At 39.4% G+C, this 22269-nt stretch overlaps 1 protein-coding gene across 5 annotated transcripts in view; it reads right to left on the reverse strand.

Annotated features, from left to right (window-relative positions):
* LOC137161463 (melanocortin-2 receptor accessory protein 2-like) overlaps positions 1–20436 on the reverse strand; it is a 138444-nt gene extending 118008 nt beyond the window's left edge. For 3 of the 5 annotated variants that reach the window (XM_067560745.1, XM_067560740.1, XM_067560737.1), the window contains exons 1-5: positions 20249–20436; positions 17523–17676; positions 12092–12192; positions 9805–9889; positions 6010–6051 (exon numbers count right to left, since the gene is read on the reverse strand). In XM_067560745.1, the coding sequence (XP_067416846.1) occupies positions 6010–6051; positions 9805–9889; positions 12092–12192; positions 17523–17676; positions 20249–20323 (457 nt within the window). In that variant the 5' untranslated portion in view covers positions 20324–20436. Of the gene's footprint in view, positions 1–6009; positions 6052–9804; positions 9890–12091; positions 12193–17522; positions 17698–20248 lie in introns of those variants that run through there. The other 2 variants (XM_067560738.1, XM_067560739.1) reach the window with 2 other exon arrangements.
* Between the last annotated feature and the right edge of the window lie 1833 nt (positions 20437–22269).

Genomic DNA, 22269 nt, shown 5'->3' on the forward strand with positions numbered 1-22269 from the left:
TATCATGCTTCCCTTCCAGATAGAATTGCTCATTTTTTAATTTCAAAATCAGATTCAGATGCATTAAAATGACAAACCATGTGATCCAGAGATGGTTATGCATACAAGACAGGGATAACAACTACGGAATGTATTTTCGCATTTAAACCAAATATTATCTCCTAACAGGTTCTCTAGTTCAACCAGAAATTTTGGGCTTGATGTAGAAGTTCCTGAGTGAAATTAAGTTGTCTGGGTCATGCAGGAAATCGAGCTATTAGATAATGGTCCCTTCCGGCCTTACAAACCTATGAATAACCCAGGAGGGAACACCATGTGCCAAATAAGTTCAATTCCTTATACTTTGCTCCTAAACTGTGTCTATATCTTAGGTAACGCAGCAGCTGCCCCAGCATACTAGTGGCTAAAAATGAATGCTCCTCCAAAAGAACAACCACCCAGTAAATCTGAGGCTTGCTCCCCAACCAAGGCCTCCATGGAAATACTGACACCATATTGTTAAAGCCTTTGATCTAACAACCTATAAAATAGTGGGGGAAATCAGACTACAGTTACGAAAGTTAGAAGCATTTCCTATCTAGTTTAGAAATTATATCATTGTGAGGGTTATATAGACTCCAGCAAATAAGACAATTCTGGTGTGATATTTGTGGGTACTTGAAAATATCCACTTTGCTGTGAACTAAAGAGCATTCAAATGCTGAGCTTGTTGGCAAGAAGCTAAAATTTCTATAACTGCATGCATATTTAACAAAAATGAATTTGTCTAGATTACAAATGAAGCTGTAGCAAGAACAGAACTTTGAAGATGATCTAAAAAATAAAGCATCACCATGTTACCATGTTAATATTGACCTTTCTAATTAAGTTTATGGAACACAGTTCTTTTCCAAAAGACTTAAATATCTTATAGTTGAGACTTATTTGTAAAAACAGAATTTTCCTTGACAACTGTGCACTTCACATGCATTAAATTATCTATCCAATTCTATCAATCCTACTGCACCAGATTGCAATACCTTTGCTCACAGTGACTTTACTCCATAAGTAATGCCATTGTCTTCAATGGGCCTATTCATGGTATAAAATACTTTTCCACGTATGCAAGGGCACTGCAATATATGTAGTGTATTAGTGACATCAAACCCCTTAATACCTTAGTGAAGCCATTTGAGATGGGCATGGCTACACTACAAACTTATTTGTATGATTAGTAATTACTGCGGTTTTTCATGTCCACACTCCCCTCCTTCTGTCAGTGGTGCATGTCCTCACTAGGAGTGCTTCCCCCGACTTGAGAAGTAGATGGAAGGCTGAGAGCCCAGGCTCTGAGCTCAATGCGGCACTCCCTGCTGGGAGCCCAGCCCAGGCTCCCAGCTCCCCACTTCCCACTGGGAGCCCAGCTACCGCTTCTTTTTCAACTTCCAACTTAAAGGTCCCACAACACTTTCTAACAAGAGTTGTTGATAATCCTTATGTTCCAGCCAACATTCTGTGTCACAATAAAACAGGTTCCAAAGGCTCTGAATAAACTAATTACTGCTGAATGCATAATGCTTATTCCATTTGTCTACAGAGTCATTGCCCTACCAAACTCACCATTCTGAAATATTTTGGAATATTGTAAGGCATTTTATAAAAATAATTCATATTGTATAAAGGGCTCCCCCTCCATTTTGCAGAGTGTTTTGCTCATAGGGAGCTAGAACCACATTTAAATCTGCCTTTATTCCACACTAAATGGATTATATCTTTTCTTTTAAGTGAGAATACCATTTATGATGAATTGTGCAAAATTCCAGTTTCCAACATGCTCTTGGATTAACATAACATCATTTTCTGTTCTTTTTGTACTTGACATTTCTTCTTCTCTAAATTACTTATTTGGATGTTCTGAGCCCCAAGATTGTTTTCAGAGGCATAGTAAGACATTTGTCTTATTATAGGAGGCTTTACAAAGTTGTCATAAAAATAATTAGGTACAAGGAAAATGCACTTTACTTCATCATAAAAGATAAATATTTTGAAACCAGCCAAGTCAAAGTGCAAGGCTTTAAAAGATATGCATTCTCCCCTCCCTCATCCCCCCCAAAAAAGATAAATAGCTTCTCTTCAAAAAGATTTAATGGAACATCAAAATTTGTTAATGTACTGAAGTTCTCTTTGTTTGGAGCTCACACAGAATAGCTGTCTAGAAGCATATCAGACTGTCATCTTGAAGGCTATATTTCTGGAGTATATTTTGGATATTTGAACTTTAATTACACATAGCAAGAGCATGCTCTGTTGATTTCTTAGAAAACCAAGAATACATATAGGAGCACCATAACATATATTAAGTGTCATTAAATAGAAGACATATAACATTAATTTTATTATCTCACCATTAATGGTCATATAGTTTATAATTTGGTGGGACAAGAAAAGAACAACCAATCCTCATTTGCGTTAACATCTAATCCCAACCTATCCTGAAACCAGAATCCCAACTCTTAGGGTATGTCTACACTGCAATTAAAAATCCAGCGCTGGCCCATGCCAGTTGACTCTGGCTTGCAGAGCTCAGGCTGTGGGGCTGTTTAACTGTAATGTAGACTTCAAGGGTTGAGCTGGAGCCCAAACTCTAGGATGCTGCAAGCCTAAAAGTCTACACCACAATTAAACAGCCCCTGATGGCTCAAGAGGCTTGGGCTAGAGTCAGCTGGCATGGGCCAGCCGCAAGTGTCTAGTTGCAATTTAGACATTCTTGGCGTACTGCTTTTCCTCCTCTCCCATTTCATACACAAATGAGAGTTTAACTGTATTAGATGCTAACTTAATTTTGACACAAACTTAGAAAATTAGGTCAGGGAAGGCAACTGTTGACTGAGAAACACAAAAGTGAACAAACTGAATTTGCTAAGACAAAATAAGGAAATAGAGTATACTAGAACAGCAATAGCAACACCCATATAGGCTTCTGTGAGTGTATGTGTTTTTGAAATCTATAGATATAGATATCACATATTACCCTCAAATAATAATCTACAATATTCCTCCATTACTGGTCAAATCAAAGACAGTATCACAGCCTTAGTGTTATGATCAACTGGCTAAATACTGTATTGATTTTTTTTTTAAATACAGGTTGTTGACCAGACCAATCAGAACAACAACATTCATGATCCTGCAAGTACTGCCTGACTGTTTCTATGATCGAGGCCAAATTGTGCATAGCTATATTTTAAAGTTTTTAAAATAAGGCCACAGTATGAATTTAAGATGGTAATAGCTTAAACACAGACATGACCATTACAAGACCATTAAAGAGTAGTCTATTACAGTTTTGCCTACATGGGAGGTAAAAATCATTGCAACAAAGTGCTAAGGGAAGTGGAGGATTCTCCATGTCCTGTCGTCTTCAAATCAAGACTATATGCTTTCCGGAAGATATGCTTCAGTCAAGCACGAGTGATTGGTCTCACTAAAAGTATAGCTGAGTGAAATTCTATGGCCTTAGTTATACAAGAGGTCAGATTAGATGGTAGTCCCTTCTGATCTTAAACATCTAAGAACATATGACCACTTTTCCAATAATAAACCATAGTGCTTAGAAGACAGATGGTATGAAGATAAGAAATGGGAAGAATTAAAAGGACTGATAAGAGTAAAAGAGAAAATAAGGTAAGGGAACAAAGTGAGACTCAATGATTCTGGGGGGACGTATGACCAAGTGTTTCACTTTATCTATAAGTTTTGGCAAAACAGATGAAAGTAGAATTAGCAGGTAGCTACAGTTATGGAAGAGGACTGGAAGTTATCCCTTTGAAAGTAACCCTGCCAGAATGGATTAGAAAAATAATTCTCAGAAGTTAGATTGTGACACTGAATACACCAAGTAGGAGAACTAAGAATTGTGGGTTTCCAAACAAACATCAGGGAAATGTGGTCTAGGTGAAATTACTATAAGGTGGGTAAAACAATTGGTTGAAAAACCATACTCAAAAAGTAGTATATCAATGGTTCGCTCTCAAATTAGAAAATTAGTCTGAAATCCACAAAATGAAATTCAGTTAAAACAAGTACAAAGTAGTCCACTTAGGATGGAAAAAAATCAAACACACAACTACAAAATGAGGAATAACTGGTGAGACAGTAGAACTATGAATCACAAATTGAGTATGAGTCAATGTGATGCAGTCACAAAAATAATAATATTCTGGGGTGTATTAACAGAAGTGTTTCATGTAAGAAACAGGAGATAATTGTCCTGCTCTACTTGGCAGTGGTGAATCTCAGCTGGAATACTGTGTCCAATTTTGGACAGCATACTTTAGAAAAGATATAGTCAAGCTGAAGAGAATCCAGAGGAGAGCAACAAAAGTGATAAAAGGTTTAGAAAACCTGACCTATAAGGAAAGATGAAAACAACCGAGTATGTTTAGTACTGAGAAAAGAAGAGTAAGGGGTGACCTGATTATAGTTTTCAAATATATTAAGAGTCTTTATAGAAAGGACAGTGACCAATTGTTTTCAATGTCTACTGAAGGTACAACGAAGTAATGGATTGTATCTGCAGCAAGGGAGATTTAGATCAGACATTAGGAAAAACTTTCTAGCTATAAAGGAAGTTAAGTACTTGAAAAAGTCTTCCAAGAGAGGTTGTGGAATCCGCATTTTTGGAGGTTTTTACAAATAGGTTAGACAAACCTGTCAGGAACGGTTTAGGTTTACTCATTCCTGCTTCAGCACAGGGGGTTGGATTGGATGAGCTCCTCAAGGTCCCTTCCATCCCTACAGTTTCTATGATCAGCACTAATTACAACAATTGTGTTAAAATTTATGCCCGAGTTTTTAGGGCTCAGAATCATCCTTTTCTGATGTGCCTGGACTATGTTCTGCCTCCCAGGAAGAAAGGTAATGGAACAAACAAATCAATATGATTATGATTTCTTGCTAATATACTGGTGGTCTCATTAAGAAGTCAAACTGCAACGAACAGTGTTCTTTCTGATTATCTGGTTAAAATCTGAGCAATCTGGGTAAAAAAAAAAAGAGAAGGATCTGGCAGTATCAAACATACTTTTTCCTTAGCCCAAGACTCACTTCTATTTCCAGTCATAGTGAGGCACTCAACAGAACAACGAATTTTAGAGCTCAGAGGAAGCTAAGCACATTGTAGACCAATGTGATAAAGCAGCAGAGAAAGGAAAGAAGGTAGTCACTGAAGCAAATTACAATTAGTCTTCTATTTGGGTTACAAAGTTTAGCAATTACAATTCTTGTGTGTAGTTATTATGGGTCATTTAAGAACTGTGAAATCAGACTACACTATACAAATAAAATTTGTATTCTAATTCCCTTTGTCAAAACCTAATAAATCATTCTTCAAGGGCAATGTGCTTGGCATTGTAAAGACAGTCCCCTTGCCACACAGAATTTATAATCCAAAAGACAAGTGATATGGCACTGGGCAAATCCACAGAAGAGTATAAAACTTGGTTTAATGTTATATGATGCATGTTCGTGTAAATATTTTCCATAAATACAGAACTTTTTTTGTATTACTTATTTCTTAGAGATATTAACAAAATCAAAATAGCATCTTTTACATGGGCTTGGAAAACCAAGAGAGACAGAGAACATTCAGGCGCAAATGGACAGCACGAAAGACAATATGCAAACAGGAGATGACAAGTAGCAAAGCGGATAGGTGCAGAGAAATTGAGAGATGAGATCAAAGATGAGTTCAAGACTATTTTTATAGCTGTACTCAGAATTTTAGATTTAGGAACTAGCCCAGAGGTAGACTTCTCCAGAGTGAAACATCTTTCAGTGCTGAATTCACAAATCCTACCTAGGATTTTGTCAACTATAATTCTCACAGCTGTCCAACAGTCTCTACCACAGCAATACCATAAATTCAAATTTATTACACAGAGGTTCACCAGCTAGATGTTTGCTTCTCCTATTAACTTCTTTGGATATTCTTTTGTTTAAATTTCAAGTTCTTACCATGTGAAAACTTACCATTTAAGAGTCTCTTCTCTTCAGATATAGCACAGCAAGCCTCTGCAATGATGCAAGAAAGCCAACAATGACCAAAATACTAGATAGCTACTATAGTTAAGACACAATACTCAAACACGTTTGATTTTAAAAAAGCTTTAGCTATGGAAAAGTAAATAAGATCCAAGAATCAAGTTACAACAACATATACAAACAGATTAACCAGAACAACATTTCCCAAATCTCAAGAAATAAATAGCCAAAATGAAATGATGTTCAGCTCATTTGCTATTTTATATATTGCATACAAAACACGTTTAGAAGAAAATTAAGGTTTCACAATCATCCCTCAAAAATTAAAAAATGTCAGCATTAAGGTTGCCAATGTACTGAATGAGGCAGGGACCCCGTGAAAAAAATGTGATTGTGTACTTAACGCCTGAATTATGGTTGCACAGGCAATGGCAGGGAAAATCCTGGTATGGAACATATTTAGTGAAGATGGAACCTTCAGAGAATTTAGCTGCCAAACTAACAAGGCTCTACTGAACATGTACAGAATCATATTTTTTCAGAGGCTTTAACTTGACCAACAATCAGGTTTTCCATGGGAAAAGAAAAAGGTACATCCCTGCCACAAGCATGACTCCACTGTCAAATTTCAAATCCTTGATACAAAGCATGAAGGCACTAGAGCTTCTCAACAAAATAAGATGTAAGGATTTTTTATTTTTAACATGCAAACAATATTTTTTTCTCTAATTCTCAGAAACAACTACACCATTTTTGCTGAAACTTTCAAAAAGTTAAGTGTGAGGCAGACACCCAGCATGGAAAGTTTTATCCCAAACTGTTAAAATTTGACAAAGTTATAGATAAGTGAGAACAGTCTTATAATGGGAAGTGAAATGCAAAGTTAAGTATAGGATGACACTGCCGCCTATAATAAAGATCTGTCTTTGGATTAAACATTCAAATTGACAATCTTTGTTCTAAATCTTTTTAAGGGTGAAATAAATTACTCCAATGTCAAAACCAACACCACAAGCATTTCACTGTTGTGCACAAGTAGAAAAATGCTCTTCTCACCTAAAAACATTATTTGAGCTAAGCTTAGACAACTATTTTTTTACTGTGTTTTCTCTGTTCATTTACATTTTTATTACGTGATATCTACAGAGGCATATTAAAAATTAATGGCTTTGCAAGTGAAGGATACAAGACAAAATGATCCAGGTAGGTTCTAGTCAAATTCTTGAGTCATGATACAGAGTCTATCTTTCATAAAAACAATATTTGTAGTCATCTGGAGAAAGTGTGACATTTACAACTGGAAAATAAATTTGGTCTTGGAATTCTAGTACTGATTCAAGGATAAGGATGCTGTTATTTATATTGTAATAGTTAAGGAAAACTAGGCACTGTAAAATCATATAGTAAAACAAGCCTGTCTTGAAGAGTTCACAATATAAAGAAAAATAAAAAGGGAGTGGGAAAAGAGCTACAAGATACAAAGAGGTCAGGCTGATGACTGGCATATATATTTGCTAGTCTCATTTTTAATATATTCAATATTTTATGTATTAAAACTATCCCCAAAGACCCCTCTACGTAGCATAAATAGTTGGTTTTTCAGAAAAATGTAATGCAGACTATTGATCAGGACTGTATCTAAGCACCTCAAGTAATACGATTGGCTTAATCAGATAATTTATTAGCTTCTTTAAGAAAATATGCCAGAGAGATTGCTCAATTTTAAGCAAGTATACTTCCTGTTTCTAATCCATGTTTCTGTTTCTAAGTCTGTCAATTTATCTTCTAGGAGCAATCTCCATTATTGCTCAAAAACATTTCAAATGAACTTAAGTCTTTTATACTTGATATATTTGTTGTTAATTATTTCAAACTAGTTCAGCCTTTGTCTAAGCATTCACCCCCCACACCCTCTTTCATAAATTTCTCACCATCAAAAGGAAATTGGTTAAAACAGTACATGATGTCTTAAGATCCTAGACTAATGCAAAATTTCCTGAATGCAACACTTGATTTCCTTCTACATACACCATGTGTCGCTATCTAGAATCAGCGTACACGCTACAAATAGGTACTACTTCCTCTTTTTTTTTAGATGGGGAAGGGAGAAGTATTGAAAGAATCTACCCATTGTTTTGTATAGTATAATTTAATAAACCAGTGCTTATGTAGCAATTTCAAGAGCTGGACAAATACTGCAAAAGTGTTCTACTAATATTCATTCACATTTTAAAACTAGTTAACTCTGCACCAGCAATATTTTAGCAAACATGTTTAATGACAGGTGTGTCTGTGGAAACAGCATATATTAAAGTTTACATAATATTCATGGAAAGCAAATTTAATTTCCCTCTACAGGAGCATTTCTAACAGAAAGCTGATTCTAAGAGATGTTCTCTCTGTCAGCGAACAGAAACAGACCATGTCACACTTAGGTGATCAAACAGCTCAAATTTCAAATATGTCATGAATTGCTCACAAACAAGCTACACAGCAAGAATTATTCCTGAAAATTCAGAAAATAATTTCAATGAGTAATAGCAATCCATTAGCCTGTATTTGTTCATAAAGTGTTTAATTTTAAAGTGTAACCTTAGTTAATATGCTAGACATTATCCCATCAGCGAGTGCTCTACCACCACTTCAGATCTGTGTAAAAACATGCAATACCTGTCTATTCTGCAATTGTCTAAAAAATTGTGATAAAACCAGGACAGGATAGAATACTTGCCCCTTTGCTGCCAACGGCTACCAGTACTTTAATTAGTAAACAAACTGTGGTCACAGCTGACCTCTGAACAGATTAGAAAAATATCATCAATTTCACAATGAAATGTTTTTTGGCAAGATAATTTTCTCAATTATGTACTAACTTTCACATGATTTAAGGCCTAATTTATTCCTGCTAACTTACTAAATAACAAGAACAGCAAAGTACAACCATGAAGCATATTTACTATAAAAAACAGTGCCTGCTGCTCAGCAATAGATTTTTTTTTGGTGGCTATTACCAGCCATTTGATCATTACTACAAAACAGAAGAAATATAAGAGACTTTGACGCCCCTGGGAATCCACACTTTTAAAGACAACTTATTTATCTTATCCAAAGCAGTGATCCAAAGCAGCATTGATCAGTTTTGGATTTCTGTAAGCATGCACCTTTTAAGCAGAACAAATAGTATTATCTCCAATATGTTTTTCCATATGAAAACCAAACAAGCCTCCAAGCATGAATTAACTTCAAAGCGCACAGGCAGGGAAACATTTTTTCTTGTGTACCACCACCTGAGTAGTTTGCTTATTCAAACTGCCTAATAAAATAGTTAGTACATTTTAGGAAATGAGATCCCATAATTGGCATCTTGGGCTTTCAACAAACATTACCTAATAGAAATACCACATGAAAATGAGTTGAGGCTTACCACACTGCTCTAGATTATGCAAAGGAAGTAACCCACCTCGGCTGGCACAGGACTTGGGGAAAATGAAAAAGAGCATCTTGTGAAAAAATGACAAGATGGCCTGTCTAAGCTGTCTGCTTCCCAGTGACTGACAAACTGGAGCTAAACAGAGGGATATTATGTATAAAAGTCTACGGTTATATCATCGCTCCATCGCTTTCCAGATGGCTTTGGGACAGTCAGATATGGATAACTATCTTCTCCCTCATTTCAGAGGGCCAACTCTCAAATAACCTGAGGGTTTCAGGTGTCTCAAGACTTTCAAATTATCTAATTTCTAATATATTTGATTTTAATATAGTCCATTTTACAAAACATACCTGTAGTAACAGCAACAGGTTTGAGAGTCATTCTTCCAACAAGACATTCCTTCAACATGGATTCATAATTGACCCAACGGTGAACCTGCGTGGAGGAAGAATAGTTTTCATATATTTAAGAACAATTATAATTCTCACTGCATTTGAGTCCATACAGCGGGAAAATTAATGTCAGTTTTGCTTGTGGTGATTCAAACACACTTGTTAAATTTTGAGATGCTACTTTTAATCAAAACAGGCACAAGAACACAAAGATTTTATTACATATATAAGGACCTTTTCTTAATCAGAGTTTGGTTTTTTTTAAAATGTTCATTTTGCTTCATTGTCTTTTGTATTAGAAGACAACTGATCATAGAATCATAGAATATTAGAGTTGGAAGGGACCTCAGGAGGTCATCTAGTCCAACCCCCTGCTCAAAGCAGGACTAACCTCAGCTATATCATCCCAACCAGGGCTTTGTCAAGCCTCAGCTTAAAAACCTCTAAGGATGGAGATTCCACCACCTCCCTAGGTAACCCATTCCAATGCTTCACCACCCTCCTAGTAAAAAACTTTTTCCTAATGTCCAACCTAGACCTCCCGCCCTGCAACTTGAGACCGTTGCTCCTTGTTCTGTCATCTGCCACCACCGAGAACAGCCTAGCCCCATCCTCCCTGGAACCCCCTTTCAGGTAGTTAAAAGCCGCTATCAAATTCCCTCTCATTCTTCTCTTTTGCAGACTAAACAAGCCCAGTTCCCTCAGCCTCTCCTCATAAGTCCTGTGCTCCAGCCCCCTAATCATTTTGGTTGCCCTCCGCTGCACTCTCTCCAAATTGTCCACATCTTTTTTGTAGTGGGGGGCCCAAAACTGGACACAGTATTCTAAATGCGGCCTCACCAATGCTGAATAGAGGGGAATCTTTCTTTCCTAGGCCTTCGGAAAATGAGAGAGACTAATTTGCGAACATTTCATGCTTTGCAAGTATTTGGACTCAGCAGTCTTTCAAGTTACTGGATTCTCTGAAATAGTTGTTTACTGTAAATGTTTATTATGTTTACAGGACCCAAGTCAGTATGCTAGGTACTTTAAAGGACAAATAGGAGATACTGCCTCCACCCCAAAGAGCTTAAATTAGTTTCTCAACCTGAGGTACGCGTACCCTGGGGATATCTGAGACATAGGCAGGGGGTACCTTGGGAAAAACAGAGTGAAGGGGAGGCAGGCAGCAGCTGCCAACTTCTGGGCCCCCACTTCCCGCTTAGTCACAGCTCCCAGGTGGGAGCCCGGTAGCAGCCTCCTGCATCTCACGAGCTGGGCTTGCAGCTAGGGGGCAGCCACACGCACCTCGGCTCCAAGCTCAGTAGTCAGCAGCCACCTGCCCACATCCCTGGGTCCCAGCCAGCACGGAATCCTCCTCTTCCCCAGCTCGGACTGGGTGGCAGTCACCCACCTCCTGGGCTGGCAGGCAGCTGAGCAGTGAAATTGACAACTATGACAACCCCAGATTTCACCAGTTACCCTCCTTCCCTGTCTCTCTCTCTCATCCCTTCCTCCTCTCAAATCTATGGCAAAAAATTTGGCATGGTGCTTTATATTCCCCAGCACTGGCATGCCGCTCAAAGCCTCCGAGCTTTGGCCAACATCACCACTAGCCCAGGTACACACTTGAGTTGCGCACCCCTGGTGTAAAGGTGGTAACCCTACCCACACTAGATCTGACATCTGTCATATCACAGCCTTATATACTCAGCCTTTCTTCCAACATGTGGCTCCCATTAGTCTGTGAATATAAAATCCCATGGAAAATTGAGTGTTGGGGTACTTATTACAATTTTCAGAAATTAGGGGGTACTTGCTACTTAAAAGGTTGAGAAACACTGGTTTAGAGGTTATGTGTGAGAGTAACAAAGAATAGGGAAGGGGATGGTGAAGAAACACAAGATATATAGTAATAAGGTCATATAGATTAGGTACCCAAGGATCATAGTAAATCACTAGGCAAACAACTAAAACTCTTAAATGGTACAAATCAGCATGCACTAATAGTCTCAACAATCTTAGGGCACAATACCATCCTGTTGGCTAACTGCTAATGCCTTGGGACAGCTAACAACTTAACCATGTTCTTAACACTGAGCACATGCTTAAGTGCTTTACTGTATTGGAACCCAAGTCCTGAACATGTTTTAGTAACTGTTTTTCCCCCTCTTCATGTATTGAATGCCCTAAGAAACTCAGAAAATGTGCAATTTTCAGAACACCTTTTAACAAAGTGAGTGTCATTCACTTCCAGCATTGTTACCTGATCAAAGAGATCTGTACCATCTCTTCCTGCTGCTCTCATTAGCTCGTCCTCACCACCAGGGTGATACTCCATATATGGTGTGATGTTATACACAAGCCCTGTATCAAAGAATGGATGTATGAATTATAGCAAAGAATTCTCTAATATGTACTTTAACTTATTTGAAGAAAGCAATTTTAATTTTAAAGTATTTCAATATTCTTCAGTCATGGGAAACAGCAGAGATATCTTGGCATAAGAAATATTATGAAATATTACTGCATTATACTTTAATCCTTCAGTATTACAAAAAAAAAATCAGAGAAAAATGTTAAAATGAAGCTGACTGGAAAATTCCACATTCCTACACGTCATTATAACTGCTGTTTTGTTTTATTAAATGGAGTAATATTAGGCAGCCTAAAATCCCGTCCTGAAAAGATTTACGCATGAGTTATCCCATTGAAACCAGTGGGACTACTGTTATGTTTAAGGTTAGTCAACTGCTTAAGTCTTGGCAGGATCAAGGCCTAAATTTTAAAATCAAGATAAAATATGTGACTGTCACTTTTAAATCAGTGTTCTAAAGCAATTTGTTCTGTGCCAAAAATATGTCTAGCTTAGAAGACTGCCTGGAACACACCTTTACACAGAATTTGCCTTTTCTAAGCTAAAAAAACCTGACCATCTTCATGCTCTCAGCAACATGACATAATATCCTTTCCTTTTTAAAGAATTTCTGTTTTTAAATTATCCCCCTGCCCACCAATAATAAGGGATTCTCTCTACAGTGACTTTTTTCTTTACATCTACCACAGTTGTACTATTAGTGGACATTCCAGACCCCAGCCTTATTTAACTACAAAATACTAGTCAACATCCAAACTGTGCAATCAATAAAGCAGGAATGTGGAAGAAAATATATTACATGTGACCATGTAATTAAAGCTATTGTAATGCATGCACAGACACTTTGCCATACACAGAGTTATGAGTGCTTCAATTTACAGTCTTATTATTCTTTTAATGAAGGTTTTTTGTATGGTGTTTACTAGGGTTTTTTTTTTTTAAACAAGGAAAAATTACAAAAACAAAAGAAATTCATGTATGTGCATCTGCTTGCTTAACAATAGAATGCTCAGTCCTGCATGATATGTGCTCACTGAGGCAAGGGTTCCTCCAAAACATTTCCATTACATCTTTTACAAACATGCTCAGAGCCAATGAAATCTTATGCAATAAACACTAGTTTGCATGTATAAAGTATTGTTTAAACCTGTATAATTTTCAAACCTACATAGATCTTCAGCAGACCACCAAAAAGCATACCTTCAACCTATGCCCTAATTTCTACAGGTCCTGACCATCCATTACTCCAGATCAATAGGAGTGGCAGGTACTTGTATTATTTGTGAAAATGAGGCCCTAAGATCCCGAACAAATTTCCAGTTACTCCCTGCTGAGACACCAGAGCTATTCAAATGCAGATCCTCCCAACAGACATTTTTTCTACTCCTTGTCCTCAAAAGTAGAACCATTTTTAGCTCAAATTTATATCTAAGATTTACATCTGAAAGATACAGTTTGAGAAAGTTTAACCCATCTGAAAATGACCCTTTAGTATGGAAACACTGTGAAACCTTTATGCCTACCATATAAACCTTGGAATGGAAACAAACAGTCGAAGAGTAGCCAAAGATATGTCCTACTATACATTCTTAAATTTAACCTATTTTAGCATATATTGAACACAAATGGTGATTTGCACATATTAATTCAAAGAGAGGAAAGGGTAATTAATAGCCCACAACCCAAACCGCAGGCCTAGGTTTTATTGTCAAAATTTACCACTGATTCACTGTGTGATCAGGAGCAAGTCACTAACTTCTGTGCCACAGTTTCTCACATCTATAATATAAGCACACTCATTTTACAAGGATGCTAAGGTTTAATTCCCTGAATGTGTGAAATGGCTTGCAATCCTTGAATGGAAGGCTATAAATAAAAGCAAAATATTATCAAATATTAAGTACACATGCTCACATTACCGGTTGCTAACGTAAATTATATTTGTTCTGCTGTGTGAAAATCAGTGTATTTTAAGGGGGGGAGAGAGGGGGGTTGTTTCTTCCCGCCCTCAAGTACCAAGCATATTACTATTAACAGTGGTTACTATTTTATACCTTGCTTTGTTCTTACTATCAATTTCGGCGACAATATGTCAGGAGGTCTGCATGTTGTGGATGCTTCTTGCATATGAGGGATACAAAAAAAAAAAAATGCTGCCTACTGGTAATTTGATAAAGTTATAAATTCAATAAGCTTAAAAAAATTGAACATAAGTAAAATGAGTAAACAATGAAAATGCAGAATATACACCTTGATATTCCCTAGTTTATAAAAGAGATAATTTTAGCACACTGTATTGGACACTCTTTTTCTGCTGGATTTGCTAACTACGCCATCTTGTGTGCAGTAGTGAATACTGCATACACGGAGGAAACTTAGTCAGTGAAAACTCAGATTATTAGGACATTATTATTAGTCAGATGCTGCTGCTAACATTCAGATGTACAGACTCCCAAAGCCACCTCTTAGCTCCCAGTTTGAGCCCCCCACCATTCCATCTCTTATGTTTTACCAGCTTCTGCACCTGCATGTCCGACTTCCATCTCAGTCTATATCAAACACTGAAATCCACCCTTCCTCCCACTCCACCTGCACTGACAATTCCACTAGTCATAACACTGATTTTCAACTCCCCTCCTCCACTGATACCCCTCCCTGCCCCCATCACATGCACACACACCTTCCCCAAATCTATTTAGAATTCTTCTTCTTCAGTATCAAGTCTATGTGCCTTATCCACACTCTCAGCACCCTTCACATTTTTGCCACAGCCTATATCTCCATTCATTTCCTCATCTCACTGCCTATGCTCTTTTCAGGCCTCCATTTCAACAGCTCTCTGTGGCCTACTATCACTCTGTTCATTTTATTTCCTGCCATCATTATGTTTGAAAAGGTCTCCTCTTACGCACATGAGCCTGATCCAAGGCCTATAGAAGACAAAAGAAATACTTCATTGACTTTGATCAGGCCCCACATGACCATATATGAAAGACCCATAATAGTACACAAGACATACAGTATTAGTACTAAGTTTTTACAAACCACACACTTAGAGATGTGGGTAGTGATCTTCAAAATATTAAATATTTTATGGTCCTTGAGAACAATATGCTATACACAGGGGAAGTGTGCCAAACAAGTAATAAGACTGGAGAGAGGAGATTATAATCAAAAGCAGGACAATACAGAAACAAAAGTAGGGTTTGTGTGGTGTGCAGATCGTAGCCGGAGTGTTTCAAGCAGTAAAGGATGTTAAAAGTTTCTTCTTGTTGTAAAACCAAGAGCTTATTACAAAGAGTATTTGGGCACGGGGATGAGGAGAAAAAAAATCTGAAAAACACAAAGGGAAATGCTTTGTTTAAAAAAAGCCTTAGCATAAAGAATGGGTGGAGTTGTAGGAGAAAATGAAGGCAGAGGTGCATGCAGAAGTAGCATGATGGAGTTCTGTAAAAATGAGAACCTTAAAGGATATTTTAGAAGAAGGGAAGCCAGAGACACTGTCAGAATAGTAGGAAAGAAAGATTTTGCAGTTATGTTTTGGATTGACTACAGGGAAGAATTTCTGTTTGGAAGAAGATTGAGATGGAAAGGATACCATAATGTGAAGTTTTGACTATTCTACCACTATACTGTTGCCAGGATGTCCGAGATCAAGTATGTGACAGTAACTGTTCTATTTTGTTCCAGACCAACTTTCAAATGGCACAAACTCCATTCGGAATACAGTACATCAAAGCTACTTCTTAAAGAGTCAAGAAGTTGCTACTGTGACAAAATACTTTTTCTCTCTTCTCAAGGAAGGACTGCTTTATCCCAGGACAATTCAAGCCTATTCTAGCCCAGGAAGTAAGGGACTATGTGTATGAAGACACTGCTGCCCCACATCACACTTATGTCACACACATGAGTTTATGAAGATAGAGGTCTATAAAAAATTACTAAACTAGTCTGAAGACATATGCTTTGTTGGAAAAAAAGCATTAGGAAAAGAAGTACAAATAACTAGGTGTTCAACATATTATTCTCAACTAAACACTGAGCTGCATACCAGTGATCAAATATCCAGAGGAACACCGTTTATACCAAGATATTTGGTTTTCACAATATATTTATTTCAATTGCTATGAGTTCAAAGAAAGATTAAATGCTTTTACTGAAATATTTGATTCAAGATTCTGTAGAAGTCATTAAAAAAATTAGTTGCCACAGATATCTGCTGCAGGTAAATGCAGACAACTGTCATTTACATTAGTAAACTGAAGACATAAGGATACGAATATATGGTTACACATTTGCTTACTTCTCCCTTAGAATATTATGTAAGTCAAAAAAATTTAAAGACAATAATATTAAAAATTACTAATACTCCTTCACCTGTTAATGTTTTTCATACTCTGACAGAGTAAAGATTGTCTGCAAGTCAGCATTTTGACTTTCATACCAACTTACTCTTACATTGATCTTGCTGTTTCAGAGTAGTTTTGGTTTGATCCTACTTAAGAGACAGCATTTTGTCATTTTAACATACAAATACATAACAGCACTAAAATATATATGCTCAGCTCTGTGTGAGTGCTCTAGAGGGAAGCAAGAGTGGACAGAAAACTTTCCATACAAAATACCCACAGAGTGGGGTATGCCAAAGTACAGTGCCAAACACTGCAACATGCAAGAGACCAGCTAGCACAGACTGATTTTGGTGCACAGACTGACTGTGGAAGGGACATGGTCCTACCACACTGTGCATGCTATGATGGCTGAGCTGAAAGTAAGCACTACTTAAATCTCCCCAAAAAGTTATAGTAAGGGGAATACTATCTGTTCACACTCTGTCCAGCACTAAGGAGGCTTTATATTTTCATAAGCACAAAGCATTCTGATACTACTGTTCAAGCTGCACACCTCCTCCAAGAAGCTCAGCTGCACAATAAGCATCGGCTCCATAAGAAGGTTCATAATTTTCAAGTCACAGATGAGGTAGGAAATTACCACGGCTGCAGTTCTCATTTTGGGGGCCTCTTTTCAATGTCTTCTGTCACAGAAAAACCTATAATGGATTTGGGGGCAGGGGAGAAGGAACAGGACAGAAGAGGCAATAGGGTAAATGGGTGTCCCTGTAATTTGTGCACTAAAAAGCACATTTCACTGCTGGCTTAAACAATTCAGCTTCTATCTTAAATAAAGCGATGTCCAATTATGCCATAGGTGGATTTGACCTAAGCTGTGAAATGATGCCCAAACAGCCAATTTATGAATGGGAAGAAATGACACACATATGATGATGTTCTCTGTATGCATTTTTGTGTGAATAACCCACCTCTTATACATATCCAGCAATCATCTTTCTTACTGTGTTTCGCAAGTTCTTCTTCAGTCACTTTAATTAATTGTCCTTTCAATCCAGCTAAGTCTTTTCCACTTTTAGTTAGTCGAGTCCAGTCCATAAGACTTCTGCCTGGTTTTAAAGGTACCTAAAAAGTAAAATGTATGCTAACATTGTAAAATGCTAAAGGAAAAGTGAGACAGGGTGGATGAGGTAATATCTTTTATTGGAAAAGTACATATCCAAAAGACTACTTTGTTTTGTTTTACAAGGAGGGTATGGATAGAGTGAAGGCAATCTTGTTCGTTTTCTCTGCTCCTACTGGGAACCCACACAAACCAAAGCGAAACTACTTCGGACAGCTCCCTACTTACTCTGGGCAAGTGGCATTCTCTGCACTCTCTCCATGCTCTTTCAATTCTACCCTTCTACTGCCAATATGGGCATCCAATGGGTGGATATTTGTCCACAACAAACTGGACTGAAGATATCAAATCTTCATGGCAATAAGTTAAGAATCACATCAGTTTCATTCTGCTGCTGGCTGGGAAGTCTAGGAGTAGCAAAAGAAATAGAGCTATTCACAGAATGAAGGGAGTCAAGAACACAGTTTAGGGAGAGGTAGAGTATTACACATACACCCTTCACAGCAATCAGAAAGTGAACTTTCCAGCAAACTGTAGCAGCTCAAGAAGAGACAGATACATCTATTCCTCCTCTCTTATAGCAGCCAGAGTACTTCTTCAAGTTCAGTCACTGACTGACCCAAAAAACCCCTAAAAGATAAAACCCCTAAGTAAGGTCCAGGGACATCATCTTAGCAGGACCTTCCTATTCCCAAAAGTTAGAGATGAGGATGGCTTCTTTCCTGGGCACTGATTTTTAACACCCTTAATATTGATCTGTGCCTAGCGGGTTTAATCCACTGGTCAAATTTGCAAGCCCTACATATGGCGGAAGACGTGAAAGAGCAGAGACAGAAGGAGATGGAACAAAAGGGAAGACTGGAGAATACTACATAGGGGATCAGAATTTAAACTGTATATGGCCAAAATTTTCATATATTAGATGCCTATAGTTAGGCTCCTAAATAAATTGAGCCTGATTTTAAAAAACACTGAGCACGCCTAGCTCCTATCAAACCCAACAAGAGTCGAGAGCATCAGGGCTTTTGAAAGCAAACATCCTCATCTAGAGTTTGAACTTCAAAATGTGAACTTAGCAGCAGCAGAAGAGCTATGCTTCATGAATACTGAGATAACCTAGAAAGTTTACCAAAGAACTGATAGCTGTCATCTTCCTATAAAGAGAAATAAAAGTTTTCTCGAACCATAAAGCTGTGTAGATACCTAACCTACCTAACAATCTGATCTTATCATTGTTACCCATGTCCCTCCTAACCCTTCCGTATTATTAGAGTGTAAAACTTGAAACAAAAATGCAACAAGTAAGCATGAGCTCCTAAAGTAAGGGAATAAGCATAAGCTCCTAAGGGCAGGGAATGTATGTTGGTTCCACCAATACATGCAAGCTAAAATTAAATAAGAAAAAAAAAAGCATGAATTCAACATTAAAGTAAAAGAATTAAGTCAGGAATTCCCAGAAGATAATTTCATAGCGTATACATTCATAAATACCACATATACGTTTAGATTTAACAAAAAAAGCTAAAAGGAAATAATACATATGGGTTATGGTTAACAGAGGAATTGCCATACTGGATCAGACTGGCAATCTACCTAGTCTTGCATTCTATCTCTGACAGTCACCTGTAGAGTGACCAGATGTCCCAATTTTATAGGGACAGTCCCAATATTAGGGGTTTAGTCTTATATAGGTGCCTATTACCTCCCACCCCATCCCGATTTTTCACACTTGCCATCTGGTCACCCTACCTGTGTCAGATGCTTCAAAGGAAGTTGCAAAAACCTTGAACTGGGCAATTATAGAGCAGCCAGTCCATAGGGCAAGTGTCCTCCTTAGCTTATGCCCTGCAGCATAAGGGTATAGATATTTAACCTTATAAAATTATTAAAAATACAATAGTGCAACTGGGGACTATCTTCATTACATACAAGGTGCCAAAGCCTGCTATGTTCATGGACTTGATGTCTTGCAGCAATGAGCCCCATAGGTCAATAATACTTCTGTCCCTTAAGCAGAGGTGTTCACTGATGCGCCCGTAACTTCCACTTTCCTTTTGGAAGTTCTGAAGTTGTCCTTTCCTGCCCCTTACAGCCAAGTTGCACTACAGCTACCTATACACTCATTTAAAGCCGGAGCTGCACCCCTGGCGCGTACTTTCCCCAGCTCACACACAAGCGGGAGGCGCCGGATCCCGAAGGGCGCGGGGGCGAGGACACAGCTGGCTCCAAACACGCCAGCACAGGACCGTGTCTCCAGGGCCCCGGGGTGGCGGCAACAGCAGCAGCAGCAGCCGCCTGCCCGCTACTTCGGGCCCGGTTCGGTTCGACAGCACCGCCGGGCTGCTGCCCTGCCTGGCTCCGGGGGGAGGAGGGGGGGGCGCCCCGCGGTACTTCACCGGTCCGGGACGGAGCCGAGCGACACACGCCCCGGGGCGCACGGCTCAGGCTCCGCGGCCGGCTCCGCACAACGCCCCCCGCCGCGGAGCCCGGACCCCGTACCCCGGCGCGCACAGCCCAGCGCCCCGCCACCGCCAGGAAGGCCGGAGGCAGCCGCCAGCCCGGCCCGGCCCGTACCTTGCTGCGCCCCCCCAGAGCCGCCCGCTGCTGGGAGCCGGGCGCAGGGAAAGCCTGCGCGGGGACGTTCAGCATCCTCCTGCCCCGGCGCCGCCGGCCGGCCGGCCGCCCTCAAGCCCAGCTCCAGCGGTCGCGGCGCCGCCGCCCGCTTAATCCGGGTTCGGGGAGTCGGGCCCTGACTCCGCCGGGCCCTGGTCACTCCCACCGCCGAGGGGACTGCGCAGGCGCAGGGCCCGGAGCGGGGAGGAGGGGCAAGCGACCCCGCCTTCCCGGAAGTTCCCGCCAGGGAGCCCCGCGCGGCGCGCGCGCGCACCCCACCCCTGCCCCGCCCTCTCAGGTAGGGTCGGAGCCGCGCAAGGACACAAACTCGAACTCTCCGCTGCTGCCGCGCTGCGCTGGTCCCGCGAGACCTGCCGCCATTCTGCGCCCCTCCCTTCTCTCCCTCGTCTCGGGGCACAACTTCCACGTTCCACCTTGCTGCTGCGTTGGGACTTGGACGCTTGTCCCCCTGGTGCATTGTGCCTTGGTGCCCCTGGGACACCGGCTCTTGTAAAGCAGACCACAGCCTGGTTAATAGCTGAAAGTGGCCAAGACCTCATGTCCCTGGAATGCCTGCCACTCGGCAGCACAATGCCTACCACCCCTCACAGGATTGGGCTCTGGATGTCATAGAACCATAGGATTAGAAGGGCCTGAAAGGGTCAACTAGTCTAACCCCCAAGCAAGATGCAGGATTTGTTGTGGCTAAACCATCCAAAACAGATGGCTTGGATGGTTTAGATATTCGGATTGGAAGTTCCCGCTAAGTGCAAAATATTGTCCTTATTGAAGTATTATCAAAAGTGAATGAGATGTCATAAAAAATCTAAGCTTGCATACCACTCAGGAGGTAGAAAAAAAGAGCTATTTGCATTCGTATGGAGGAGAGAGAAAACCTGAGCATGATGCGGAAACAGTCCACCACTGAATCAAATTTAAGGTCCACAATCAGGCATTATAACTTTGACTTTTTTTTCAAGTGACCTTGAGATACAGTATAAAACAGAGAACAGTGAGCTCTACTAATAGGCTGCAGCACAGTTTCCCAAATTTTTGAAAGCAGAAAGAAAATTAAACCAGTCATACTCAACTTCAGCACCAAAACGAGTCTCAGGAAGAGAAGATTGCATAGATCTTCCTAATCTTCCCTCTTCTTTCTTACATGTTTAGCTGAACAGTATAATTGTTAATGTTGATGCTTGAAGTATCATCATGGACATCTGAATTGAACACACATTGAAATCAGTAGGGTAGTTCACATCTCATATTTATTGCTTCATAGTCTCTGGAAATTCTAGCTGTCACAACCAGCCCACATTTTGATGGTTTTCAAATGGAGGAAATGGACCAGGTGTACAAACAACATTTTATTGAAGGGTCTGATTCTGCTATCATTGCACCGTGTTGTACCTTTACTCTGTGAGTAATTTCAAGGGAAGCACTCACAGAGCACAGTACTGTTTATCATGAGTGCAGGTGGCAGACTTGGGCTCCAAATGATTATTCAGCTATAACTTATTTTCATTTACAGCTGTCTTCACATTTGCAGGCATGAATGACTGAGTATCTCAGACCAAATTCTGCTTGTAGCTGTAGCCTTGGAACCCCATTAGTAACAGCACAATTTTGTCTTTACTTCTTTCTGTTGTCTGGTTTACGTGCATGATCAGTAACTATTTTTATGCTATATTCAGCAATATAAACTCATGTATCTGAGAGAGTGAGATTGAGTTCTTAAGCCTAAATTCTGTCCATGGGTGTGGCCCACAGCAGAATGCAGTCCCTAATGTATACACTGAAAAAGCTATGTTGTTTATCTTCTTTTTTAACTGTTTGCTTCTGTGCACATGCATGCAATTTCATTTCAACAGTAAGTGTATGATCTAAGAATATTTGTTCCAGATTAGAGGCATGTCAAGTAATTAATGTGCCCCAACTAAGCTATAAAGAAAACTCATTATGTAGCCACTCTGTTGGACATT

This window comes from Emydura macquarii, unplaced genomic scaffold (genome assembly GCF_026122565.2).
Source record: "Emydura macquarii macquarii isolate MOO-44397 ecotype Brisbane River unplaced genomic scaffold, CSIRO-AGI_Emac_v2 contig_2297, whole genome shotgun sequence".
NCBI lineage: Eukaryota > Metazoa > Chordata > Testudines > Chelidae > Emydura > Emydura macquarii.